The sequence below is a fragment of the Podarcis gaigeae genome, assembly GCF_964106915.1.
Source record: "Podarcis gaigeae genome assembly, chromosome: 14".
In the NCBI taxonomy this organism is placed as follows: Eukaryota; Metazoa; Chordata; class Lepidosauria; order Squamata; family Lacertidae; genus Podarcis; species Podarcis gaigeae.
Genome location: NC_139690.1, coordinates 24,597,005 through 24,624,236, shown reverse-complemented (window position 1 = coordinate 24,624,236; position 27,232 = coordinate 24,597,005). Strand labels below are relative to the sequence as shown.

The window sequence follows — 27,232 nt, the reverse complement described above, 5'->3', positions numbered from 1 at the left end:
CGCTTTGCAAACAAATCAGGATGAACGCTCAATAAACACATCCGCTGCACGGTCAGGGAAAAAACAATGCTGTCCAGGGTTGTAAAGACTGCAGAGAGAATAACTGGGTGCACTCTTCCCACCTTGGATCAAATCTATGCTTCCAGGTGCCAGAGATAGTGCAGGATAGTGCACACCCCGGAAATGATCTCTTTCAGCTTCTGCCTTCTGGAAGAAGGTACAGGGTTATAAAGACTAGGACTAGCCGCCTGCGAAACAGTTTCTACCCAAATGCGGTTTTAGTTTTAAACACAGTGTAAGGAGTCTCTATGGGAGTATATTGTATTTAAAAATAGGGTATCAGAGTTTTTAGGGGGCTAACCAAATTGGGATAGCTGCGATAGCAGGCTTGTTGGTTTTTGAATGTCTTGTGTAGATTTTTCAGTTTCGTTGTTCTGTATGGGACAATGACAATAAAGATTATTGTATCGTATCGCTGGAAGAGCCCTGACTGCCAGACTACCATCAGCTCCAGACAGCATGAATAACGGGAGTCATCTAAAATGCATCACACTGGCTACCTCTGGTCTAGATACTAACCCATAAGGGAACACCCCAAACACTCAGCTCTCCTTAGAGAAGACACACGTTTGAAGCCTCAATCTGCCAGGCATGGAAACTCCACTCTTCAAAGGAGAGGGACAGAGATGAAAACGCTGGCCTACCTTACCGGGTTGTAAGGGTGACAACAAAGTGGATTTCTGACAAGTGCTTTCTAAATGGTTCTTACTACTGCTGGTATTGTAAGATGTCTATCTACAGATGTGTTTTGTTTCTTGGGACTGGAGGGGGATTCCGCTCTGTGTGTGTGTGTGTGTGTGAGAGAGAGAGAGAGAGAGAGAGAGAGAAACTTTGCAAAGGCTGTAGATGAGGAGGGAGGATTGGAGAGGGGGAGGAGAGAGGGAGGGAAGGAGGGGAGGCTTATCTCTCTCTCTCTCTCTCTCTCTCTCTCTCTCTCTCTCTCTTTCTCTTTCTTTCTCTCACTCATTCTCTCCCCTCTCAGTGTCAAGAAATCTTGGAGAGGAGGAGGCGGCGGCTCTGTCCTGGCTGGTCCCTTTCGCGAGGATGAAAGCCCAGCTTCCCAGCCTGGGGATGCAGTAGGCGGTGACCCCCGAGAGAAGAGGGAGCCCTCAACTTGTAGGCAGCGGTGTGTGTAAGGGGTGGGAGTGGGGTCTCTCTTTTGGGAGATCTCCAAACTCCTGCGCTCGGGACCTTCTTCGCCTCTGGACCGGCAGAGGAGGCGCCCCGGCGGCTGCAGCCCAGCCGAGCCCCGCCGGTCTCTCTCGCTCTCTCTCCCTGCGCCCCGGAGCCATGCCGTCGCCGCCGCCACTGCCCTGCCGCGGCTGGACGCTGGCTCTGCTCACGCTGCTGGTGGGGATCCTGATCTTCGCGGACATCTCCGAGATCGAGCTGGAAATCGGGTAAAAAAGAAACAATGGAGCCGGGTTCGATTCCCCCGCGCGTCCTTGCGCTCTGATCCAGGTGGCTCTTGTGGGGGGCGCGATTGGGGGGGGGGGCTAAGGGGAAACAGTTTGGGAGAAGCAGGGGGCTTGGAGCCGGGCTGGAGTAGCCGGGTGGGGTGGGAAATCAAGCTCTGATTTGGTTCGGGCAGGGGGCGTGGCGGAGGGGGGCTTGTAAGGTAGGGGACACTTTTAGCACGGGGGTGGCTTTCCAAAAAGAGGGATCGATGCGAAATGATGCTGGCGGGTGGTTTACAAAGGAGAAGGAAAACCTCTGCGGGGGGGAGTGCGGTTACAAAGGATGGTTTTTCTCTGGGGAAGGAGGATGAGGAAGGGGGCGCGATGGAGTGGAAGGGGAGCTGCAAGAGAAGGAGTGGGTGGGCTGGGCGAGGGGGGGCACTCCGGAGTTTCTTTGTCTCCGCGCGCTCTGCCTCGGCTGCTAGAGCTCTCAGTAGCGAGGGGGGAGCGCTTTCGCTCTAGCCTCTCGCCGACCGAGCCCCCAACCCCTGTACCGGCCAGCGCTGGGTGAGGTTCGAGGGTGGGGTCGGGCTTATCAGCTGCAGTTGTGGGGGGGTTGGGGTGTTAAGGAGTCAATCGATGAGGGTCTTGGGGAGATCAGGAAAGCGGGAGCGGAGAGGGGGGCGTGGACCAGCTGGAAGTTGGGGGGGGGGGGAGAGAAACGGGAAATAAGAAAGCTGCCTCCATCTAGCTCAGTGCTGTCTGCCCTAACCGGCAGAAGGGAAAATTCCCAGCCCCACCTGAAGATGCCCCTGGGTTGAACCTAGGATCTTCTGCGTGCAAAGCATATGCTCCACCACTGAGCTCTGGTCTCTCCTCTGGGACACAGGAGAACCTCATGCCTTATTTTGATAGTTACAAGCTTAGTGGATCACGGGGATGCTGTAGATGTAGCATATCTTTATCTCAATAAGGCTTTTGGCAAGTCCCTCATGATACTCTTGCGGAGAAGCTGAACAATGTTATTGTTAGGTGGATTTGCAGGTAGTTGACTAACCAAATCCAAAGAGTACTCACCAAGGACTCCCCGTCATCCTGGGGGGGGGGACTTGACAAGTGGGGTGCTGCAAGGTTCTGTCCTGGACATGGTGTTGTTCAACAGTTTTATAAATGACTTGGATTAAGGAACTGAAGAGGATTTGCATAGGACACCAAATTGAGAGGGGTAGCCAATACTGTACCTCAGAAGACAGAATCAAGATTCAAGATGACCTTAACAAATTGGAGAACTGAGCCAAAACTAACATATGACATTTCAATAGGGACAAGTGTAAGATTGTACAGTTAGGCAGGAATAATCAGATGCCCAAATATAGGAAGGAAGACACCTGGTTTGCCTGTAGTATATGTGAAAAGGATCTAGAGCAGGGGTCAGCAACCTTTTTCAGCCATGGGCCAGTCCACCGTCCCTCAGACTGTGTGGTGGGCCGGACTATATTTTTTTTGGGGGGGGATGAACAAATTCCTATGCCCCACAAGTAACCCAGAGATGCATTTTAAATAAAAGGACACATTCTGCTCATGTCACGCTGATTCCTGGACCATCTGCAGGCTGGATTTAGAAGGCGATTGGGCTGCATCCGGCCCCTGGGCCTTAGGTTGCCTACCCCTGATCTAGGGAGTCTTAGTAGACAACAAGCTTAACATGAGTCAACAGTGTGATTCTGCAGCAAGAAATGCTAATGCAATTCTGGGCTGCATCAACTGAAGTAATAGTCCAGTTTAAGGGAAGTAATAGTACCATTATATTGTCTTATATCAGACCCCACTGAGTACTGTGCTCAGTTCTGGGCACCACAATTTAAGAAGGATATTGGCAAACTAGAACTTGGTTGCAGAGGAAGGCAACCAAGATGATCAAGGGTCTGGAAACCAAGCCTTATGAGGAACAGTTGAGGGAGTTGGGTATGCCTAGCGTGGAGAAGAGAAGACTAAGAGATGACTCAATAGCCGTCTTTTAAATATCTGAAGGGCTGTCATGTGGAAGAAGGTACAAGCTTGTTTTGTGTTGCTCCAGAGGGGAGGATCCAAACCAATGGATTCATGTGACAGGAAAAGAGATTCCAACAAAACTTGAGGAATAATTTCTGATGGTAAGAACAGTAGAGCAGATGAGCTGGGAAGGTGGTAGACTCTCCTTCGCATGAGGCTTTTAAACACAGCTTGGATGCCCATCTGTTAGGGTTTTCTTAGCTGTGATTCCTCCATTGCAGGAGGTTGGACTACATGAAGACTGGGGTCCCTTCCAACTCCACAGTTTTCTGGTTCTGTGAAAGATACAGTTGCTCCTCTAGTTCAGCATTGCCTACGCTGACTGGCGGTAGTTCTCCAGGGTTTCAGGCAGGGGTTGAACCTGAGACCTGCTGTGTGCAAAGGAGATGCTCTGCCACTGAGCTACATCCCTGCATCTTGGGATAGGGACTTGTAGAAGGGCTGGTTTAATGCAAGAAGTACCGAAAAGCTCCAGGTTTAGCACTTGAGAAATGTTTGAAGTTTAAAGTGGGAGACATGGATCCACCACACTCCACTGACAACCAGGGGCAGTGGCAATGGCATTGTTGGCAAAGCTGGAAAGTGTTAGGCATCATGCTCAGGTGTAGGTAAAAGGTAAATGACCCCTGCACAGTTACATCCAGTCAAAGGCGATTGTGGGGTTGTGGCGCTCATCTCACTTTTCAGACCAAGGGAGCCACCATTTGCCCACAGACAGCTTTCCAGGTCATGTGGCCAGCATGACTAAACTGCTTCTGGCACAATGGGACACCATGGAAATGCCGTTTACCTTGCCACCACAGTGGTACCTATTTCTCTACTCGCACTGGTGTGCTTTCGAACTGCTAGGTTGGTAGGAGCTGGGACAGAGCAACAGGAGCTCACCCCATTGCATGGATTTGAACTGCCAACCTTCTGATTGGCAAGTCCAAGAGGCTCAGTGGTTTAGACCACAGTGCCACAAATGTCCCTCAGGTATATCTAGCAGAGAGGCAATAACCATTCATTGCACTTATCCGTTTTCTGCCCTAGTGCTTGTGACATGGATAGAAGCCCCTTTTGCAATGGTTCTCCCCTTCTCTGTGTACCTACTCCACACTTGTAGGACCCAGCTGTAGTGTTTGTTTTGAAGGGAATGTATTAAGTAAGAGGAGTGCCCCAGTGCCCTGGGGCTGGTACTGAGTGCAATTCTCTCAATACGGAGTAATAATTTCAGATCCATGTTCTTTAAGTGTGCATTAAATGTATGGTGCCTTTACAGTGCCACCATACACACCATACATTTAAAGAACATTGCTTCCTCCAAAGAACACTGGGAACTGCTAAGGATGTTGGGAATTGCAGCTCTGCAACACATCAATTACAGTTCCCAGCATTCGTCGGGGGAAGCCACATGCTCCAAATGTGCTTTAAATGCTCAGATTCTGCTTCTCGGTTTCCAGCTGGGCAACTGGTTGGCCATTGTGAGAAGAGGAGGATGGATTAGATAGGTGGGCCTTTGGATCCAGCCGGGCTCTTCTTATGTTCTTATGGACTTGTACTGCCATGGGAAAGGCTGTTTGGGGACATAGGAAACGGTCTTGTGCTGATTGAGACTATTTGCCAATCTAATTCAAGATGACTTCTGAACACCAGTTGCTGGCAATCCCAAAAGGGGAGAGCTGCTGTTGCGCTCGGGTCCTGCTTGCAAGATTCCCACTGGGGCATCTGGTTGGCCACCGTGGAAGAGGGATGCTGGAGTAGACAGTTCTCTGCCCTAAGCCAGAAGAGCTTTTCTTATGTTCTGCCATTCTGGAGAAAAGGGTTGGGTGGGTATCTGCTGTGGGCACTTCCCGGTCAGGGATGGGTTTGGCGAATAGTCGGGGAGGGAGGACAGAAGTTAGAGTCTCTCCACCTCTGCCTTAGATGTTGCTGTCAATCTTTTCTTAGGCTGAGTAGAGGATAAAATGAAGAGAGCTCTTCCACTTTCCTATTATTCTGTGATGGAGCGTGTGGTCCTGATTAGACCAAGGAGGGAGGAGCACTCCATCAAGTTGAAGGGGAAGCTGCTAGTCGAGATACGGATGGAGCAATGTGTAAAAATGTAGTTCTCAGACTGTGCCATCAATCACGTAATTAAAGACTGTTGTGACTCCAGAGTAGCCATTGATGCAGCAGACTGTCTGCTGCATTTTGGCACAAAACAGCACTCCAAGCCCACCTTCTTCCTTCCAATTAGGAAGCACAACCAGAGTAGTTTCTTGTGCAGGTATCCAGAAGGTGGACTGCTCCTTACTTGCCCTAACTAAAAGGTACACCTTTAGAGGTGCAATTGTGAAAAGTCCCTCTAGATATAAATCAGAAGGGAAGAGTCTCAGTCGTCAGGAAGAGATTCATGCGCTCTTACATTTCTCCGAAGAAAATAGGGACATCCTAAGGAAAAGCGGGACATTCTGGGATCAAATCAGAAACCAAGATGGCTTCTGTAAATTCGGGACCGCCCCTGGAAAGCAGGGACACTTGGAGGGTCTGAGATTTGGTACTTGCCAAACTGGAATGGGATAGGACAGAAGAACTCCCTCTCCCCCACCCCACCCTGAGAAAAATCACATTGTGTCCTAATCACTCCCCTTTATCATGAAATCAACTAGGCACTAGAGAGTGCCTTAGGAAGGGTGCCCAGTTTCTGCCTGGCACAGAGCTTGCGGTTATTTTATTCCTGACCCCTCCCCCAACAGCAACAAAAATTAATTCACCATCTCCTTCCTTCTCCTACACCAGGATACAGTATGAATGATGAGGTGCAGGTGAGGGAGGTTATCAGAGGGATAATAACCTGCCTTTGAATTAACCAGGAGCAACCACTGGAAGAGACAGGGATGAGATGTGAAATGGGCCGGTGGCCAGTTCTGGTCTGGCGGTCCCAGTGTAATGACAATCATGTCAGGCTATATTTATGTATAGGATGCTGGTCTCTCCACCCCCCACCCCCCGGTCCTCTCCCACCCATTCTCATCAAGCAGACCTTTTAGATCCCACTTTCCACATTCTCCCTCTTTGTTTTCCCATCTTCTTTCTTCTCTTCCCTCCATATTTCCTGGGGGATCTTTAGAGGCAAGGATGGTGAAGAAATTCGATCCAAATCCATAGCCTTTGCACTTTCTGAAGCACTGCACAAACCAAAACACAGCCCTTTTCCAAATTTCGTGTACTTCCAAATTTTGCAATTGTATTTCATGCGTACAACAATGCATATACAAGAGCAAAGCGTTCTTTACTGAGTCAGACCACTGGCCTAACTAACTCAATAATATCTACCATGATCGGCTTGTGACTTTCCAGCTTTACCTGAAGATGCAAAGGATTGAACCTGGGGATAATTGTGTTTCAGTTCTCTTATTGCTTCAGAGAATGAAGATTAGGTAGTTTCACATTAAAATGTAAATTCCTGTGAACCAAATTTCTACCCATCCTTACTTCTGAGCAGTAGTATTAGAGTGGTGTATTTATATCTGGTCATCACAGAATAAGTGAACTCAGAGCTGAATAAACCGCCACACAAACAGATGTAAAATGCCAATTCTCTCTGGTAAATTTCCCTTTTAAAAGAAAGATAAAATGTTAAAATGAGATGAAACAAAAATGAATGCTTGCAATTCTGAATACAATTATGTAAAACCTAAAGGCTGTGGTGCTAATTAAAGTCACTTAGCAGCATACTTGTCTGCTGGTGAAAGGTTTGCCATCAGCAAAACGTGGTTGCACACAAGAATGCATAAGCAGGTTTTCTGGTGACTTTGCTGTGCAGTAAATTTCACAATCTGTTGTGCAACAAGTTCCTTCTAGCACAACTGTTGCTTTGAATTCCTCTGCTGCTCAACATAAAAACTCACCCGCCCAATAGTGCAAGAGACTTTGTGCTAGCAGACAGAATGTGGTGGACCCAGCCCTGAATGAAGAAAAGCACAAAACAAGCATAATATTCTGAGTCTCCCTGGTAGGGTATGGATTTTTGCACTATAAAACCATCCACCCCAGTTGTCTAAACCTGAAAGTTATGAGTTATCTTGCATTCCTTTCAGGGCATAATTTGAACTGCAGGGGTCTGCCTCCTGACCCTCCTCCTTATATGGTTCCAAGGGAAGAAGGAGAAGTTCTGTATAGCTACAGTGAAAGGCAATTCTTGACTTTATTGGCAGAGACGTTGCTAGAATTCACTGCCGTGGCTTTGAAGAACTATTTGGCTCCCCAGAGAGTACCTGCTGTTTCGGAGGAGAGCTTTTTTAGACACCTCGTTGTCAGCGTGACAACGTGAGCAGATGAGACCTTTAAACATTGATGTGCAAGGTCGCAAGTCGTCTTGGCGAGGCAGGAATATGAGGTTCCCCTTGTCCTGGGCAGGGGAGATCAAGTCTGGTGAGGCTGTGCTCAAATGGGAGATCCCTTCACTCAAAGGAGACACAGCTACTCTGCACCACCTTCAGTCATCTTCCACCCTCCTCTCCCATGACATCTAGTAACACAAAATGTGTGACAGGACATGACTGGTTTTGCTGCTCCAGGAAGAGGCAGCCCAGGAAGCAGAGCTGATCAGGTTTGCTAAAAATGTCATGCAACGGGCTTTCTGATGGCTTACCACAGCCATGGGGTAGAGAAGCTTCAAGGCCATGAGCTATGTGAGGATAGGACTTATGGGAGAGTGATCCTTTCTGCAAATACCCAGGTTTTTCTTTGCACAGTCTGCATCCAATTTGCATACATATCCATGGAAAGAATTAACATAATTTAGACAGAAGTACAACACATTGTACCTTACAGATCGTGAGCAGGTGAATTATACCTGTTCAGATCATATCCATAATTATAAAAATAAAAATAATGTAATAATTTATTACTTATACCCCGCCCATCTGGCCGGACCTCCCCAGCCACTCTGGGTGGCTTCCAACAGAATATTAAAAACACAATAAAACATCAAACATTAAAAACTTCCCTAAACAGGGCTGCCTTCAAATGTCTTCTAAAAGTCAGATAGTTGTTTCTTTCCTTGACATCTGGTGGGAGGGCGTTCTACAGGGCGGGTGCCACTACTGAGAAGGCCCTCTGCCTGGTATATTTAAAGTGTATATTTAAAGCATGCGTCCCCCCGCAAAGAATCCCAGGAACTGTAGTTTGTTAAGGGAGTTGGGAATTGTAGCACTGGGGGGATAAACTACAGTTCCCAGTATTATTTGAGGGAAAGCCCTGTGTTTTAAATGTTTGGTGTGGATGTGACCTCAGCTGTCTACCGTAGGTGCTGCTAAGTGCAAAAGGTTTCCACTCCTTTCATAAAGGTTGCGAATCTTTAAACCACACATGGATCAAACAGCTGTGCTGGCTGGGGCTTCACTCCAAACATCTGGAGGGCACCAGGTTGGGGAAGGGTGCCCTAGGCCACCTGTAAAGCCAAAATGGGTGCACACACACCCTTTGCTCTTTAGCAAACAAAGGGCCCTTTCTCCTGGATTTCCTCTCCCTGGGACTGGCAAACAATAAAGAGACATGAAAGTGAGCTCCCTCTTCCCAAGGCCACTGAATGGCTGAGCACAAAAAGATGAAAGGTCTGGGTGGGGATGCAGGGGGAAGGCAAGGGGAAGAAGAATCTGCTGAGGAAAATGATACACATGAACCAGCAGAGTGGATTCGGCTGCTGCCTGCAGCCTTGGGAAGATGGGCATCCAACTGTTTCTCAGAGTACTTATCAAACACTTAACTCCCAGAAGGAGGAATGGCAGAGATTGATAATGATGCGAGGTGTCAAGTAAAGTAGAAAAGGAGCTACACATGGGCACTTAGTTTATTTATTTGTCTTTTAAAAATACTGGGGACCTGAAATTTGATTTAAAAAACAAAATCTAAATGGTTCACAACAATTATACATACACAATAAAAACCACAGGTGGTTCTGGTTTTCTTAGATTATCAGCTAGCTAACAAAGAAACTGTTAATCTTGTCTGCATAAGCCTGAGAACAAATAAAAGTTCCCAGCAAAGGTGTAACTCGAAGTCACCTGCTGGATCTGTATTGACAGAGAACTAATGGCTCAGTTTCTTGGGGAAGCAGACTTGGGAAGCAGCAAATGACACGCCTGCTCACGATCTCAGTGATATAAGGGTTCAGGGGGTTCCCTAAGGTATCCTGGGCCTCAGTTGTTCAGAGCTTTGTAACTTGATTCAAGGACCTTGACCCTGGCTCAGTAGTAGATGGGCAGCCAAGTACAGATGTTTTAACAACGGTGTCACATGTTGTCGGCCAGATGCACCCACTGGCAGTCTGGCTGCCTGGTTCTGTACCAGCTGGAGCTTTCAAACCAGGCCCAAGGAAAGCCCCACAGAGAGTGCATTGCTGTAGTCCAGCCTCAAGGTTGCCAACACATGGAGTACAGTGTACATGTCCACCAGGAAGGGGAACCTGTGACCCTCCAGCTGTTCTTCAACTCCAATAGCCTACCCCTCCATGAATGTGTCCAATCCTCTTTTAAACCCATCCATGTTGGAAGCCATCGCTGCCTCCTGTGGGAGGGAGTTCCAGAGTTTAACTATGAGCTGCATGAAGATGTACTTTGCTCCGTCTGTCCTGAATTTTCTGGCATTTAGCTTCTTTGGCTGTTCATGGCTTCCAGTAGTATAAGAGAGGGAGGAAACTTTTCCCTATCCACTTTCTCTATGCAAAGTATAATTTAATGAACTTCTAGCGTGTCACTTCTTCCTCACCATTTTGAACGCTGCAACCTTTCCTCATCAGGAAATCACTCCATCCCTTTCATTATTTTGGTTGCCCTTTTCTGAACCTTGACTGCCCTAAATGGTCTCTCCAGATGCAGGTTACAGCTACAATGTACATTGAAAGTTCTCTTGTCACTTTCCCCAGGCTGACAAGGAACCATTCATTGTTAAGCCCTTGCTGGGTTTGGTCAGTCAACCGCCAACACAAATCCACCTAACAGTAACATTGTATAGCCCACATTTTAGCAGCTTCTCCACAAGGATATCACAGAGGACTTTGCCTAAAGCCTTACTGAATCCAAATACGTATATATTAAAGAAATAAGTTTAGTCTGGCATGACTTGTTTTTCAGAAACCCAGCCTGGCTCTTAGTAACCACAACTTCCTTTTCCAAGAGCTCACAGGCCACCTATTTCATTATCTATTCTAGGACTTTTCCTGGCTTGAATGTCAAGCTGTCACTAATTACCTGGCTTCTCTTTTCCCCATTTCTGAAGATGGGGACAACATTTGTCTGCCTCCGGTCTGCAGGGACATTACCTGTTCTCCAATGATTCTCAAAGATTATAGACAGAGGCTCTGAGATTACATCTGCACATTCCGCTAATACCCTTGGATGCAGTTCAAAGCAGCTAGGTGTTTCCTTACTGCCTCTTTTCCTATCTTGGGCTGCAGCTCCCTCTCTGCATCATTTATTATACTATCACCAGGTTGGGCACTGTTTTCCTTTTGGGAGAAGGCAGAGGGAAAGTAGGTGTTGAGCAGTTCTGCCTTATCTGACTCGGTCAATAGCATTTCTCCTTTTTTCTCACACAGAGGAAATAGTACTTCCTTATTCTTCCTCTTGCTCTGAGCATAGCCAAAAGAAAATCTCATTATTATTATTTTTAACCTCTCTTGCAATCCTGGGCTCTAGCCCACCTGACCTTCTCCCTGTGGGTGTTGGCTAGTCATGTATACCCTACCTTTGCAATTTTCTTATTCATCTCTTCTTAAATCTTGGTTCATCCATAAATTCTTTATGCAACCACACTGGTTTCTTTAGATGCCTCCTACTTTTATTTCGTATTGGAATTGTTTGCGAATGTGCCTTCAGAATTTCACCTCTAAGAAACTCCCATCCATCATGAGCTCCCTTCTCTTGGGGCATTTCTGACTATCGGATCTCACCCAGTAGTTCTATAAGCTTTTTGAAATCGGCATTCTTAAAGTCTAGAGTGCACACTCAGCTTTCTCTTTCCTCTGCAATACTGAATTCCAAGAGGACATGATCACTTCCTCCCAAGTTTCCCACTACTTCCACCTCACTGAGGAGTTCTTCCCTGTTGCTGAGGAACAGGTCCACAATAGTTGATTCGCTTGTTGCTTCTTCCAGCTTCTGGGAGATGAAATTGTCAGCAAGGCAACTGAGGAATTTGTTGGACCTTACATTCTTGGCAAAGTTTTATTTCCAACAGATATTTGGGTAGCTGAAGTTTCCCATGACTGCTATAGCTCTCCTTTCTGAATGTTTGGTAATCTGCTCTAGGAAGGCATCATCCAAGTCTTCAGTCTGGCTTGGAGGTCTATAGCAGACACCCACAGTAAGGTCACTGTTGCTTCCCTCTCCTGTAACAAACAATCCCTTCCAAGGATTATTTGTGGGAAGCCACGACTGTTAAAGAGGTGTACAGCTGCTTTAGATATATGATCTGGATATGATCTTAGAGGCAGAGGACCTCTGAATATCAGGTGCTCAGGGTGGTGTTCAAACAATAGGAGGGATAGCTGTGGCTTCCAAGTGCCTTAGTCAGCTTCCCTGAAACATCTGATCAGTCACTGTTGATACTGGAGTAAGGTAAAAAAAGGTAAAGGAACCTGGACAGTTAGGTCCAGTCAAAGGTGACTATGGGGTTGTGGCACTCATCTCCCTTCAGGCCAAGGGAGCCGGTGTTTATCCACAGGAAGCTTTCCGGGTCATGTGGCCAGCATGACTAAACTGCTTCTGGTGCAATGGAACACCGTGACGGAAACCAGAGCGCACGGAAATGCCATTTATCTTCCTGCCACAGCGGTATCTATTTATTTACTTGCACTGGCATGCTTTCAAACTGCTTGGTTGGCAAGAGCTGGGACAGAACAACAGGAACGCAGCCAGTTGTGGGGAATCAAACTGCCGACCTTCTGATCAGCAAGCCCAAGAGGCTCAGTGGTTTAGACCACTGTGCCACCCGCTTCCTGTGGATACCGGAGTAAAGGGGCCCTTAGTAGGGTGTCCACATAAGCATCAACCCCCCAAAAGGACACAGGGGTGTGTGTGTGTGTTATATTATATACAGTGCTTTTCTTCTAGGAAAAAATGGTTCTGGTACTGCATACCCTCGACTACCCCTAGAAAAAAAGCACCGATTATACATATTATATAATTGCACATGTTAATTATGCAATTGCATGTGTGTGTGCATATTAATAAACATATATTTATATGCAGGCTTAGAAAGAATTACTATGGTCTGTATCCAGTGTTCTCTGTCTTCTAGCAAGGACTCTCGGGCTAACAAATGGAAGCACTTTAATGTTGCACAGCAGAGTAATCTAATGCAACTGTTGTGCTAGCAGAAACCTCTTGTGCAACAGATTGCACAATCTACTATGCAACACAGTTACCAGCAACCTGCTCCACAATTCAACTGCACAATGAAGTTCTGCTGGTGCAAAACATTTCACCAGCTGGGCAGGTATAAGTGGCTTTCATTTTGTGCTATCTTAGAGACAACCCTGTAATTTAAATAGAAATACAATCCATTTCTGCCTAGTGAGGAAGCCAGTGACCAGGTGACAGCTGGGTGGGCTGGGCTGATAGGGGTTAGCCATCCATCACTTCTGGAGTCCACCTGCTAGGGTAAATATTTTATTGTGGCCAATAGAATTCTGTAGAATTCTTGGAAGATATTTAATTACAAGAAAATGCCTCCAGTCACAAAGTGTGCCTTTACGTTATGCCCTGGAACCTACACATGATATAAAAATGAAAGCTTCTAACTTTGGAGCCCTCCAGACTACAACAAAGAGGAGATCACACCGACGGTTGAGCAAAAGCTTTGCGAAAAGGCACCAGTTTGATGAATAATGCATTTCCTTTGTCCTGTAGGAATTCTGGAAGCAGAGGTGCAATCAGATCGGCACTGAGCAGCTTACATGGCAAACCTAATAGGTTCGTAAATTGGATGTTGTGTTCATTTGTGTTTTGCTTTAAGAGGGCTATTAATCTGCTTCATTCTCTCTCTCGCATACACACACTCATGCTCACACATTCTCAAGCATATTCTCTCCCCCCCCCCCTTTCTCTTTTATGTGGGATGGTGCTCTTTCAACTCACCTCGTAGATACCTGTTCCTTTCCTGTTCTGCTGCAGATTTTCGTAATCATCCCTCTGTTCACCCAAAATCGTTCCCCTCTCCCGCAATACTTTCCTATCTCATTACCACCAGCAGCTTTTAGTCATTGAGACTGATTGGGCAGAAAGCAGGGAGATCAACAGTAGGTGGCGCCAGAGCCAATGGCAGGCAGCACCAAACAATTCTAGCTTTGCCCCTCACCTTGCTGAGTTCCACAAGGGTTGTGTACACACTATATCATTAAAGCATGTGATTTCCCTCAAAGGATTCTGGGTAATGCAGTTTGTTCAGGGTTGCTGGAAACTGTGACTCTGTGAAGGGTGAACTACAGCGCCCATAATTCTTTTGGGTATCTTGAGAGATCTTGCTGGAATCTGTGCTAATGGATCCTGCTCTTGTTCTTCCTCCTCCACCACCTCTCCCTTTCTCTCTTTTTCTCCTCTCCAGAGCCGAAGTGTTAATAAATAGCTCCTTATCTCCAGCTGTTGTTGACAGAAGCAATGAAAGTATTAAGCACCGTCCAACTCCATCCAAATGGCAACACAACCAGACACTCTCTTTGAAGATCAGGTACTATCTAATTTCTAGGAGTGGGCACATCAAAATCCAGTGTTACAAGATTGGATGAAAATTTGACATTTGTTTTGAGATTTTGACGTATCTACAGGTTTTTTCATTTGGTTTAGTTTATTCAATTTGTGCATCATTTCACACAGTCAGCAGAAGGCTTGAGGCTATTTACGGAGAAAATATAAGAATACTTATAAAGAAGACAAGCACTAATAACATAACAGAAAAGCAATAAAAGCATTCATCCACAAATATCACCCAACAACATAAAACAACCGCTTCACCAAGATAAGAATAAGTTGACCCATAATTGATCTCAGTTATTAAAAAAAAATTCAAAAAATATTAAATTCTGTTGTAGCAAAGCTCGTTCCCTGGGAATTTACAGACTTGGCAGATTTCATGGAATCATAGAATTATAGAGCTGGAAGGAACCCCAGGGATCATCTAGACCATGGGTAGGCAAACTAATGCCCGGGGGCTGGATCCGGCCCAATCGCCATCTAACTCTGGCCCATGGACAGTCTGGGAATCAGCATGTTTTTACATGAGTAGAATGTGTGCTTTTATTTAAAATGCATCTCTGGGTTATTTGCAGGGCATAGGAATTCATTCATATTTTCTCGCTCAAAAATATAGTCCGGCCCCACACCAGGTCTGAGGGACAGTGGACCAGCCCCCTGCTGAAAAAGTTTGCTGACCCCTGATAATTCTAGCCCAACCCCTTGCAATGTAGGAATCTCAACTAAAGCATTAGATCTACAAGTCAGGTTATTTTGAGTTTGGGCAGCATTACTAGTAATTCCAGACAGAGCAGCAGCAGGGAGCTGGGGGCCAAAGTAGGAGTACCATGGGAAGTGAGGACTGAGGATTGCTGGTGCAGCATCTAAGTCACGAAGCCGCCAGTTCAAATGTTGTCTCTGCTATCAACTCAGTGGGCAGCCTTCAGCAAATCCCTTCATCTCAGCCCCCCAGCTGGAGGCAATGCGGCCACCAAGGTGGTTGATGTAAGCAGTACGGAGATAATTTCGATGTGAGCTGCTTGGAACACTCGCATTATAAATTCCAAACAGCAGCCTCACTATTATTACAGTGAAATGCCTGTCATCATCATGAATGGGGTTTGTGCACATATGGTTTGTGTGTGTAAAGAGATCCTTCGAGAAAATGATGCTTTTGTGCCGCATATGTGGCAGCCTTTTAGTTACCGGTATATGTAAAAATGTTTGTTTGTTTGTTTGTTTGTTTATACACTATCCTTTCGCCCCAAAGACATTTTTGGCATACCAAAAATGTAAGGCTGGGATGGGGAACCCGCAACCTTCTAGATGCACTCTACTGATGGCTCCATGACAGAGGACCCTCAACATCACAACCATACCATTAAGACAGCACAACCATAGCATCAAGGCACAGCTTACATGTGAGGTAGCCAACATGGTGCCCCTCAGATGTAGGTGAACTGCAGCTCCCATCACCCAGCAAGGCCAGTGGTCAAGAATTATGGAAGGTGCAATCCAGGAACATCTGGAGAACATCACATTGGTTACTCTGGATTACATAATAACATATACAGTGCAGCAACATTGCTAGAAAGGGCATGACTCAAGTGTGATGGTCCTTGCGTCTGATCTTCTTTAGTTGTTGAGTCCACAAGCTACATAACTAGCTGCCTGACTCTGAAAGGGTTATAGCTACAGAAGGTCCCTGGTTCAATCCCAAACATCTCCCTGCACAGTTGGGTAGGTCCCATGTCTGAAACCTTGGAGAGCTTCTTCTAATCAGTGTTGGCCAAGGCTGAGGAACCTTTGGCCCACCAGTTGTTGTTGGACTACAATTCCCATCAGTCCCAGACAGCATGGACTATCATCAGGGATTATGAGAGTTGTAGTCCAGCAACGGTGGACTAGCAACGGTCCAGCAACGGTGGGACGCGGGTGGCGCTGTGGGTTAAACCACAGAGCCTAGGACCTGCCAATCAGAAGGTAGGCGGTTCGAATACCTGCGACGGGGTGAGCTCCTGTTGCTCGGTCCCTGCTCCTGCAAACCTAGCAGTTCGAAAGCACGTCAAAGTGCAAGTAGATAAATAGGTATCACTCTGGCGGGAAGGTAAACGGCGTTTCCGTGCTCTGCTCTGGTTCGCCAGAAGCAGCTTAGTCATGCTGGCCACATGACCCAGAAGCTGTATGCCGGCTCCCTCGGCCAGTAAAGCGAGATGAGCGCCGCAACCCCAGAGTCGGCCATGACTGGACCTAATGGTCAGAGGTCCTTTACCTTTTTAGTCCAGCAACAGCTGGAGGACCAAAGGTTTACCAACCCTGGTGTAGACAATGCTGAGCTAGAAGGACAATGATTCTGACTAAGTTGAAGACAGCTTCCTGTGTTCCTAACTAGACTTATTGCCTTCCTCCCTCCCTCCCTCCCTCCCTCCCTCCCTCCTTTTTTCTTTTAAAAAGAAAGCACATCTTGAAATTTCTAGATGCTGAAAAAGACATCTCAGTGCTCAAGGGAACTCTCAAGCCTGGGGATATTATCCACTATGTGTTTGACAGAGACAGCACAATGAACGTTTCCCAAAACCTCTACGCCCTCCTGCCCAGGACTTCACCACTGAAAGGCAAACACTTTCGGACATGCGCCATTGTGGGCAACTCAGGCATCCTGTTGAACAGCAGCTGTGGAGAGGAGATAGATGCTCACAACTTTGTGATAAGGTAATGGTGGTTTCCATGAAGCAGCACTCGGCTTTGAAGAAGGCCCTTCTCTTTAAAATAACCCCCAACCAAACCATGCATCTCAACTAGGGGTGGGGGAGAAATCCAATTCTGTTTGCATTTAAATGAACCATAGACTTGGTAGAGAACCCCAAGGATCATCTAGTCAAAGGCAGAATAGATTAGGGGGGTAGACAAATTCACGGAGGATGAGGCTTTGAAGCTTTGAAGGCAGTAGTGTAGTGAGAAATTCAGAAGTGCATGACAGTCACAGCCACTCCCCACTCACAGCCACACCTTTTCTAAGATGATACCACCTGCCAAAATTATACAGTAATCTTGTAATTATACAATAATCACATTAATAATAATAAGAGATGCATTGTGTAGAGATGCATCAGTGCAGGGCTCCATGTGTTGCCTTTCAGCAACTTTCCATGCACATACATAGGCAAATGATTTGCAGTGCTCCAGTATCTTCTTTCAGAGTGAATTAATATGCGTTTTTCTTGACGTTCCACTGTACGTAACAGAACTTGAGCACCATTCTCTTGAAACGGAAGCCCCTTGTGTTTTGGGTGTTCCTAAATGCTTCACTTCAGGGCATACGGTGGCTAAAAAGCTCCCCTTTCATGCTGACTGAGCAGCTCTAGGATGCCAGGGGCAGGTACCCTGATTAAGAAATAGTAAAGGGTCTTCAACCTCCAAGGACTCCAGACTATTACACCACTACATGAAGGCTGTATCACCTTCATGATCAGACAGAGCAGTTGCTGGGAAACTGAGCAGAAGAATGCTATTGTACTCATGTCTTGCTTGTGGGCTTCCCAGCTGGGCCATGTGGTTGGACACTGTGAGAATTGAATGCTGGACTATCAGTCCCTTGGTCTGGTCCAGCAGGGCTCTTCTTGCCTTGTTCTTAACTTCTGTGGGTTGTCTGTATGACTTTTACACAATGGGAAAGGAAGCATGAAGCAATGGGGGCTGAGGCACTTCATCCCTCTTGTGGATTTACCAGTGCTTCAAGATAAGATGGTGACCATTGCTGACATGCTACGCAGGGAGGTGGGATTCCTTGTCCAAGTGCCATGTTCTTGGCTGGGCAACCTTCTTTTGCCCATGGCCTCTTGCACCACCACTCCTGACATGAAACCCATAGGAAGTTTCCCGGAAAGGAATGGAACCCTTGGGTCAGAAAGGGTTTTTCCTCACCAAAAAACAGACCCATTACCTGATCATTTCAGACCCTCTTTTGCTGCCTGCTCTAATGTCCGCCTCCTGGATGTGTGCCCTGACTTTTCCCCTTCCAGGTGCAACCTCGCCCCGGTCCAAGAGTACACCCGGGATGTGGGGACCAAGACAGATCTGGTGACCATGAACCCATCGGTCATCCAGCGTGCTTTCGAGGACCTGGTGAACGATACCTGGCGGGAGAAGCTGCTCCAGCGCCTGCACAGCCTCAACGGCAGCATCCTCTGGATCCCAGCCTTCATGGCCAAAGGAGGCAAGGAGCGTGTGGAGTGGGTCAACGAGCTCATCCTCAAGCACCACATCAACGTCCGCACCGCCTATCCATCCCTGCGGCTGCTGCACGCTGTCAGAGGGTGAGGAACTCCGCACACCGGGCCAAAAAAGCACTTAAAATTGGGCTCTTGGGAGACATGCAGAGCAGTTCCTGATGGTCTTTGTCTTTAATGCTTTAGTGCAGGGATGTGGGGTGGGGGACCTCAGGCCCTGGGGTCAAATCCAGCCCTCCAAGCCTCTCTATTCCCCAGGCCACGCCTCTAATCTCTAGGCCACGCCCCTCACAGGCCCTGCTTTACAAGAATAAAACTCACCTTCATTGCTCTGCTCTCCTTTGCTCTGGCCCTGTCTACTCCTAGCATGTGGCCCTCAACAGGTTGCTGAGAAGGGAATGCAGACCTCAGTCCAAAAAAGGTTCCTTACTCCTGCATTAGCTTATATTTATCTGAATTTGAGCAGAGATGCAGAGAGAAAGGGATGCTTAACTTTCCTTGTGGGCTGTTTTACTGAACAAAATCACCAACACCCAACTGTGTGTCGTCGTTGTTTTAACGTGTAGGGGAATATCTTTTTCCCCTGCTGGAAGATAAAGCAGTTTGAAGAGGTACCTTGCTTGCATGCTTGCTTGTTTTTGATCAGCAGACAAACAGCCTGCAAGGAAAAAGCAATGCCCCTCTTCCCAGGCCATCCTCTGGTGGCACTGATCAAAGATAAAGTCCCCTGCAGAGGCATCCCAGTTAAACCAAGCCTGCCTCACATCTCCCATCAGGGATCATGCTCACAAATTCAGTTTTGAGAGATGGCTTCTAAAAACTGTACGCTGTTCAGAGCCTTCAGCAAAACAGCATGTTCTGGGATTGTTTGTTTCATGTTCAAATGCCATGCTCATTTTAAAAAAGAAAGAGAGAGAGCTAAAAACTAGTGCAAGGGTAATTCTTCATGAGCTATATTTCTTTGTGCAGGGAGGTTTGTTGGTTGGGTTAGAGAAGGGACGTGCACACATAACTCTATACAGATCGTACATTTAAAGAACTCTGGGAGCTGTAGTTTACCCATCAAAGAACTACAGCACCCAGCACCTTTGGCAAACTATTAGGGAGGGATGTGCTTTAAATGTATGGTGTTTCCTGGCTCCTACACCAGGCTTAATAGCATGTTTACTCTGAATGTGTGGATCGGCACCAAATATTGATGCACACATATATGCATGAATTAATCCCTGCCTCATCTATGGTAGGAGATATAGGTGGGGATTTTGACCCTTGGCTGTGGTTCTGCTCCTTGTTGCCAACACAAGGAAAAGCAGAAGAGGAATCACAGCCCATTGCAAGCAGGTGCACAAGCCTGAATGGCTCCAGCAACACACACAGCAGAACCCACTAGCCCACAACAGGTGAAGTTTTGCTCTGTCTGTCAACAGGAATGACACTGTCAACAGTAGCTAAACATACGAGAGAGAGAGAGATTCCATTTTGCAGTAGGCTTAACCCAGGGTTTGATGAGGCCCTAAGCTACTGAAGGTAATGGGGCCCTTTATATGTCTAGCTGTCCTTTGTCAACAACAAATTACCGCTGTTTTTTGTGTTGAATATATGCTATATGGTAATTTATGGACCTAATAGGTATCTAAAGCCATTTGCACATGCAGAATATAGGCACCCTATATAGAAAAATGAGCAAACCAGTGATATTTTAGGGAGCAGACTAACAGGTGGGGCCCATTACTTACATCATAAGAGCCTACACAACACAAAACACTGTTGCTGTAGGTAGGTTTTATTTTATATGCTTTTTATCTTATATTTTGGAAATGTACATCCAGGATTTTTTCCCCTTTAAATTTTTTTTGTCCCCCCCAAGAGAGTGTGCCCCTAAGCTATAGCTTGTTTAGCTTATATGTAAATTTGGCACTGGCATAATCCTACATCTCCACAGCAAGGAGAAGGTTGGTGGGTGGGTGGACCGGAAGGAAAACAAGGGTCTGTTACTCAAATCTGCTCTTAATTAAGTGGATTTCATGAAAGAAGCTTTGCATATCAACTGGTTCCTAAACCTGTGCTTGCATCTGTCGCCTCGTGCCATAAGCTATCAGCCAGGCTTGCTGCAATTTGGAGAGGCTCCCTGGATCCCTGGAGGCGCCACCAGGGCAGACAAGGTGGAGGATGAGCAGATTTGGATCTCCTTTTCTGACTCATCCTGAGCCAGGAAGGTATGGGGCCAAAGTGTAATTGCGCAGATCATGGTAGGGATTGAGTAGGACTGCCAGCTCTTTGTTTCTGGCAGGGGACCTGTGCCTTTAAGGCATTGCCTAGCAGAAATTCAACAGCTGTTGGATTTTGGGGGCCATGAAAGCCACCTGGGCTGTGCCACAGGGAGGGGAGGGGGAGGAATTGGTGACAGTGGGGAAGATTCTTGCATCTAAATTTGGAACCGGCTGTCCAGCTGACAAATTTTCTGTGTACATTGTCCGTCAAAGGGTTGCTTTTCTCTGCTTGTTTGGTTTTCCGCCCATGAAACGGTGCCGCAGGCTAGCAGGTCAGATGGCGAGAGAAGCGCAGAGGGCTTGTCTGTTGCAAAGAAACGTCCGCGCTGTAATCAATAAGATGGGAAGGCGGGGTGAGGAGAGCCAACAGCTGGGGCTGGGAAGAGCTAATTCAATTAGAGCTCCAAGCCACGGACAGGGTCCACGCTTGCAGCCAAAAAGGCAGCAAGATGACCAGCTGTCTTGTGGGCATGTATAATATGTCACTCTGCTCCAATGGGGAGGGAAGGCAAGGATGCAAACAGATGGTTGATGACTACACAACGCTGCTCCTTTGCACCCAAGATGCCATGGCATCCTCCTGCCCAGGTAACAAGGGCCCCGAGATCATCCCATCCCTTCTATACCCGGTTGACCAGTGCACTCTCCAGGTGAGGGTCTAAGAAGATAAGAAGAGCTTGTGGATCAGGCCAAGGCCCAGTTCTCATCCAGGTCTCATCCAGTTCTCCAACCAGATGCTCACAAAAGCAGGACCTGAGAACAACAGCGCATCTCTCTCCAATCTTGCCTCTGACAGTGAAGGTAGAACAGGGTTTCCCAAACCTGGGTCTCCCACTGTTTTTGGACTACAGTTTCCGTCATCCCTGGCCACTGCTCCTGCTAGCTAGGGATGGTGGGAGTTGTTGTCCAAAAACAGCTGGAGATCCAAGTTTGGGTTTCCCCAGCCACTCTGGGCGGCTTCCAGCAAAAATTAAAAATAATTAAAATATCACACATTAAAAACTTCCCTGAACAGGGCTGCCTTCAGATGTCTTCTGAATATCAGGTAGTTGTTTATATCTTTGACATCTGATGGAAGGGCATTCCACAGGGCGGGCACCACTACCGAGAAGGCCCTCTGCCTGGTTCCCTGTAGCTTTGCTTCTCGCAATGAGGAAACCACCAGAAGGCCCTCGGCACTGGACCTCAGCGTCTGGGCAGAATGATGGGGGTGGAGACGCTCCTTCAGGTATACTGGGCTGAGGCCGTTTAGGGCTTTAAATGTCAACACCAACACTTTGAATTGTCCTTGGAAACGTACTGGGAGCGAATGTTATGTGGTCTTGGCGGCCGGCCCCAGTCACCAGTCTAGCTGCCGCAAAGGTTTAGGGGCAGACCTGCTGCTTCATTTGCAATCAGTGTGTGCCCCATAACCTCCTGCTGAAGTCCTTTTAACTTTTCATACTCCAGTTGACCCTACGTTTGTTGCACTTTAGCACAGGAGTGCCCTGTGGCAACAATGCAGGGATGCTGGGAAAGCAGTCCAGGAGAGCTAAGAAAGCAGAATGGTGGGTGGGTGGTTGAGTGTAATTCTACCACTAATGCACTAGTGTTGCATCAGTGACTTGTTGCAGTATATGCATGGGGCAGTGGGGGGGACAGCAGTCCGGAGGGGTCTCTAAGTCACTGTGATGCTAGGGGGGGTCTTACCTCCACTGCTGGAGGCAATATGTCTCTGAATAACAGTTGCTGGGAATCAGAAATGGGGAGAAGGAAGGTTCTTCTCCTGTTTCTATGTCAACATGAGAAAATCATCAGGGGTGCACAATAAAAAGGACCTCTTGGGGGCCCTTAAAGGCCCCCCCATCAGATATTTAAAAAGTAAAGGGACCCCTGACTATTAGGACCAGTCGTGACCAACTCTGGGGTTGCGACGCTCATCTCGCTTTATTGGCCGAGGGAGCCGGCGTACAGCTTCCAGGTCATGCGGCCAGCATGTCTAAGCCACTTCTGGCGAACCAGAGCAGTGCACGGAAACGCCGTTTACCTTCCCGCCAGAGCGGTACCTATTTATCTACTTGCACTTTGACGTGCTTTCGAACTGCTAGGTTGGCAGGAGCAGGGACCAAGCAACGGGAGTTCACACCATTGCGGGGATTTGAACCGCCAACCTTCTGATTGGCAAGTCCTAGGCTCTGTGGTTTAACCCAAAGCGCCACCTGCGTCCCTATTATCAGATATTTATTTTTACAAATTCTCTTTTTCTGGCTTAGGAAGAAAATACTCCCTGCCACTATGGCTTGCTGAAAAGAGGTATCAAACAGCAGGTCCTCAGCTCTTTTTCCAGCTTCCTGAGTCGATACAAATCTCAGGCTTCAACAGAAAGGCTGATTGGTGTGGCCAATTTGGCGGCAGTGGGGGGAAATAATTACAGTCTTCCTCAAGATAGCCTCCCTTCCTAATTAAAACCTGGAGTCTCCAGCAGCAAAAGGTGCGCCGTTGATGTGGCATCCCACGTGCACTTGAAGCACCTTCGTTTGGGTTTGCAAAATTAATTAGCTTTTGTTACGGTCCTCAGCTGTTTTGCAAAACAGGAGAGCTGTGCTTGGCGCCTACATGGACAGTGTCAAAGCTGACCTGAGTGTGAAGAAAGAGATAATGCAGGAATTTGTTCCTCATTTAGAAGTCTAGCCAGGATATTTTCCCTCCCCAATTCAAACGTTCTGCCCTCAGTGCTCCCTCTGCACCAACCTCAAGAGATCCTGCAACACACTAAGGAGGGGCAAATCTGTCAATTTCTCATTTCTCCAAACGAGTTCAGTTTTCCACAGGTCCACAGGTTTGTGATTAAAAATAAACAAATCATTGTGATCATTCTCCAGCTTTTTAGTGCAAATTCCTCCTAGCACAATTTTGTACACACTTTTGCCTAATATAACATTTTTTGCAATGTTTCTCATATGCACGCATGCACACATACCACACACACACTAATTACCCTATACAATGCATTTTTGTATGTCATTTTCACTAAGAGATGCATTTACCCCATTTACACATGAAGAACTGTAACTGCAAAATTTGGAGGTATGCACATTTTGAAGAATGGCTGTGTTTCAGATCGCACAGAGTTTCAGAAAGTGCAAATGAGGTCAATTTGAATCAAATTTCTTCCCTGCCTGGGAGTCCCCATCCTTGCCTTAAAGAGACAGGTTCCCAGGAAATACAGAGGGAAGAGAAGAAAGAAGAGGGAGGACTGAGATTTATAGCTCTGTGAGGTCAGCACCCTTAAACTGAAGTTCCCAGGAGTCTTCTTGACTGCTGAAGTTGTCTAAGAGCGCTTTAATTTTACACATTGGATGTGGCCAGCATTTTCCTTTTGTCTGTCCTTGACCCGCCGCAGTCCACTTTCCTTGGTCGATGAGTTCCAGCCTTCTTTTCTCTTTTTCCCTCCTAGGTATTGGCTGACAAACAAAGTGTACATAAAACGCCCAACCACCGGACTGCTCATGTACACCCTGGCCACTCGCTTCTGCAACCGGATCCATCTCTACGGCTTCTGGCCCTTTCCTCAAGATCAAGACCAGAACCCCGTGAAGTATCACTACTATGACACTCTGAGATATGGCTACACATCGCAGGCCAGCCCTCACACCATGCCCTTGGAGTTCAAAGCCCTGAAGGCGCTGCACCAGCAAGGAGCCTTGAAACTCACTGTAGGGGAGTGTGAGGGGGCCACGTAGGATGGGGTTTCTGGGGGACCCACTTTCCTAGAGGCTATGCCCCATGGGAGGAAGGGGGAGGGGGAGGCACAGATGAGCAGCAAGTGGTGATGGTGGTGGCAGTAGTGGGATTGGTTTTCTTTGTTGACGTCCAGAATGGGGGATGCATGAGACCTGTATCCGGGGTACAGGTTGTGCTCAACCTCTGATGGTGTTGCTGTTTGGTGTTCGCGGGTGGAACGTGAGGGACAGGACTGGTGAGAGAAGCGGACCCAGGCAGGGGAGAGTGGCTGGGTGCAGAAGGGGGTTGGTACTTAACGGCAGCCTCCCCCCACCCCACAAAAAAAAAAACCAAGCTTGGGAAGTCACTGTGGTTTGTGTGGGTACTTTAGCGTGACAACTAAATGTTAGGCCAAGTGTTGTGAGTTGGTAGGTAGGGCCTGTTTGGCCAAGAAGCCAGACTTCTGGCTCGTGTTGTGTTCTTGGCTTAGTGGTAACAAGGGGGGAATAGGGGTGGGGGTTAATCCTTAGATCTGCCTGAAAAAGCAAAGAGGGGAGGGGAGTGAGGAATGAGGAGTAGCAGCCACGGCTGGTTCTCCAAGGGCATCAATCCAAGAGACGTCGACTGAGCTTCTCTCTTTCAATCTGCGACTATTTCTTAAGTGAAGGGGTGCCCTTTGGTTTCCGGAAACCGCTAGAAGTTCTCCGGCGTCTTGCTGCAGAAAGGCGAACTGAAGATCCTTGGAAACTAGATGGCTGGGTTTGTTGACATTTCTACAGGAAGAGAAAATGCCAGGGCCTCAAGAAGATGTAATGTGGCTGATGTAAAATAAATGAAATTCACACACACACACACACACACACACACACACACGGTTGAGGTGGACTTAGAAAGGCCGCTTGGTTTTCTTTCCTTTTCTATCTTTCTTAACAAAAGTCGTTGGGATGTAGTATGTAGAAGGTGCCTACCGAAAGCAGTTGGTTTCAAGAGTTCCAGCTTTTAGAAGACTTGAGGTGGATTTGAACTCATGACCAAGTTCTCTAGCTGAATCAAACTGCAGAGTTCAAAAAACAAGCTGAATTTTCCAGATCATCCAAGTGACTGCTTTGCTGTGGTGTAGCTGATTTGTTATTAAACCAGTTATTTTTAAGTCACTGTTGCCTTCTGTTTCTTCTTGTAGTTCTTTATTAAAACGTTGGTATGCCATCCTCACTTACAACAATCACTTTCTCTGGATATAGGCCTGGTTTTCACAGGCGGCAGGTTAAGGAGGTAATCCTGTATGTGAGATGCATCAATGCAGACTGCAGCTGAGGTCTGAATTGACTGAACTCTCCTCGTATCAAAGCAAAAAGAAAAACCCTTTGTAGAAAACTATCACATCAGGGAGAAGGGTAGGGTGGAAACACCACCCTGTTAAAAGGCCAACAGCAGGGATCATTCTCTTTGCAATTTAAGGGTTAATTCTGTTACCAGTACATCAGCTAAATAAGGGGGGGTTGCTTAGCAACCAAGCAGAGTGACATGATCTTCACTGAGGTAGCACTTCTGATTGGCTGTGTGGTTCTGAGGGTGTCTTCCCTCTGTTTAGTAAAAAGTGCTCCCTATGTGCAAGGTTCCCAATGTGAGGCACATGCCCCACAGGGGGGCAATTTGATTTTTAAGGGGGGGCAATTTGAGAATGAGTTAGACCAAGTTAATGGTCTTTTAGGCTTCCTCCATGTGAATCGGAGTTCACTTTTTGAATAATAAGAATTATATGTCACGGGGGGGAGGGTAATCAGGATTTTAGAGATGCTTAGTTGGGGCATGGCCAAAAGAAAGGTTGGGAACCACTGGTCTAAACTAAGAATGACAAAACCTCTCCGTTCCTTTCTCTACAAATTACACACTGTATTTCTATCCAGTTTCCTCTGTAAAGCAATATCCAGACTTTCCTCTCTGGACACTGTCAGCATTATTTAAATGAATTGCTAACACTTCCCTCCAGCATTTTATTTTTAGCAGACGGGATTTTTGCTTGTATGGAACAGCATTCCTTCATGGGAGCCCTCAGCCACACTTGGTGCTCACATACCAGCAAATTTATATTGAACCATTATAGTCAATTGGGATGCCTTGCACAGCAAGCCCACTTCCTGTTGTGGAGCGGTGGGGGCCACAGTTCTGGCAGATAGAGGAACCCAGAGGAAGTCACACCAGCAACTACTGGGGGTCCTTGGGACTCTGGCCAGGAGACCTCAGCACCCAAGTGGAACATGGAAGGGCATCAGAGGAGCTGGTGGATGAGAAGCCAATGGGAGAGCAGGAAGAAGAGAAGAAGAGATCCCACAGCCCTCCAACACAGAGGGGGTTAGGATGCTGGAGTAGCTGGTGGACTATGCTGAAATGGGGAAAATGACCGGGAGAATCAGAAATCAAGAAGATAAGAACTTTAATAGGGAATGGGGCAAATTTATAAGTTGCCTTTGAGAACACTGTAAAGAACTAAAAACATTGGCAGGATTGCTTTAACACTTGTAACAAGAACTATGGTAAGAGTTTTAAGAAAAAATGGAAGATATTATATAAGATACAGTTAAAAAAGACTAAAAACGGAAACCATGGAGGGGTGGAGGGAAGTCTTAGGATTTTTATAAATGATTTTTATTGGTTTTACATATAATCACATAACGTAACATCGTATCCTCTTGTTTTATCTCTTTGGCTCGACTGAGCCTAAGGACTTCCCTCCCTCTCGTCTGATGGTTTACAAAATTAAACTGTACATCTTTACATTTTGCTTTGTTTCCTATCCTTGTTATATCATTACCTAAAATATTATATTA

The 27,232-nt window shown here is 46.9% G+C and overlaps 1 protein-coding gene across 1 annotated transcript; it reads left to right on the top strand.

Moving 5' to 3' along the window:
* The first annotated feature begins 952 nt into the window (after positions 1 to 952).
* Positions 953 to 25,558, top strand: ST8SIA2 (ST8 alpha-N-acetyl-neuraminide alpha-2,8-sialyltransferase 2). The gene is made up of 6 exons (XM_083713231.1): positions 953 to 1,460; positions 13,385 to 13,447; positions 14,079 to 14,201; positions 16,658 to 16,915; positions 18,226 to 18,519; positions 24,139 to 25,558. The coding sequence occupies exons 1-6, from the start codon at positions 1,351 to 1,353 to the stop codon at positions 24,422 to 24,424; spliced, it is 1,134 nt and encodes a 377-aa protein (XP_083569357.1). The 5' UTR covers positions 953 to 1,350; the 3' UTR covers positions 24,425 to 25,558.
* The last annotated feature ends 1,674 nt before the right edge of the window (positions 25,559 to 27,232 follow it).

Excerpts from the sequence above, each read along its gene's own strand:
- ST8SIA2 (XM_083713231.1), top strand. The coding sequence starts at position 1,351 with ATGCCGTCGCCGCCGCCACTGCCCTGCCGCGGCTGGACGCTGGCTCTG. Across the intron at positions 1,461-13,384 it reads GAGATCGAGCTGGAAATCGG|GAATTCTGGAAGCAGAGGTG; the intron begins GTAAAAAAGAAA and ends TTTGTCCTGTAG. Across the intron at positions 14,202-16,657 it reads ACACTCTCTTTGAAGATCAG|AAAGCACATCTTGAAATTTC; the intron begins GTACTATCTAAT and ends TCTTTTAAAAAG.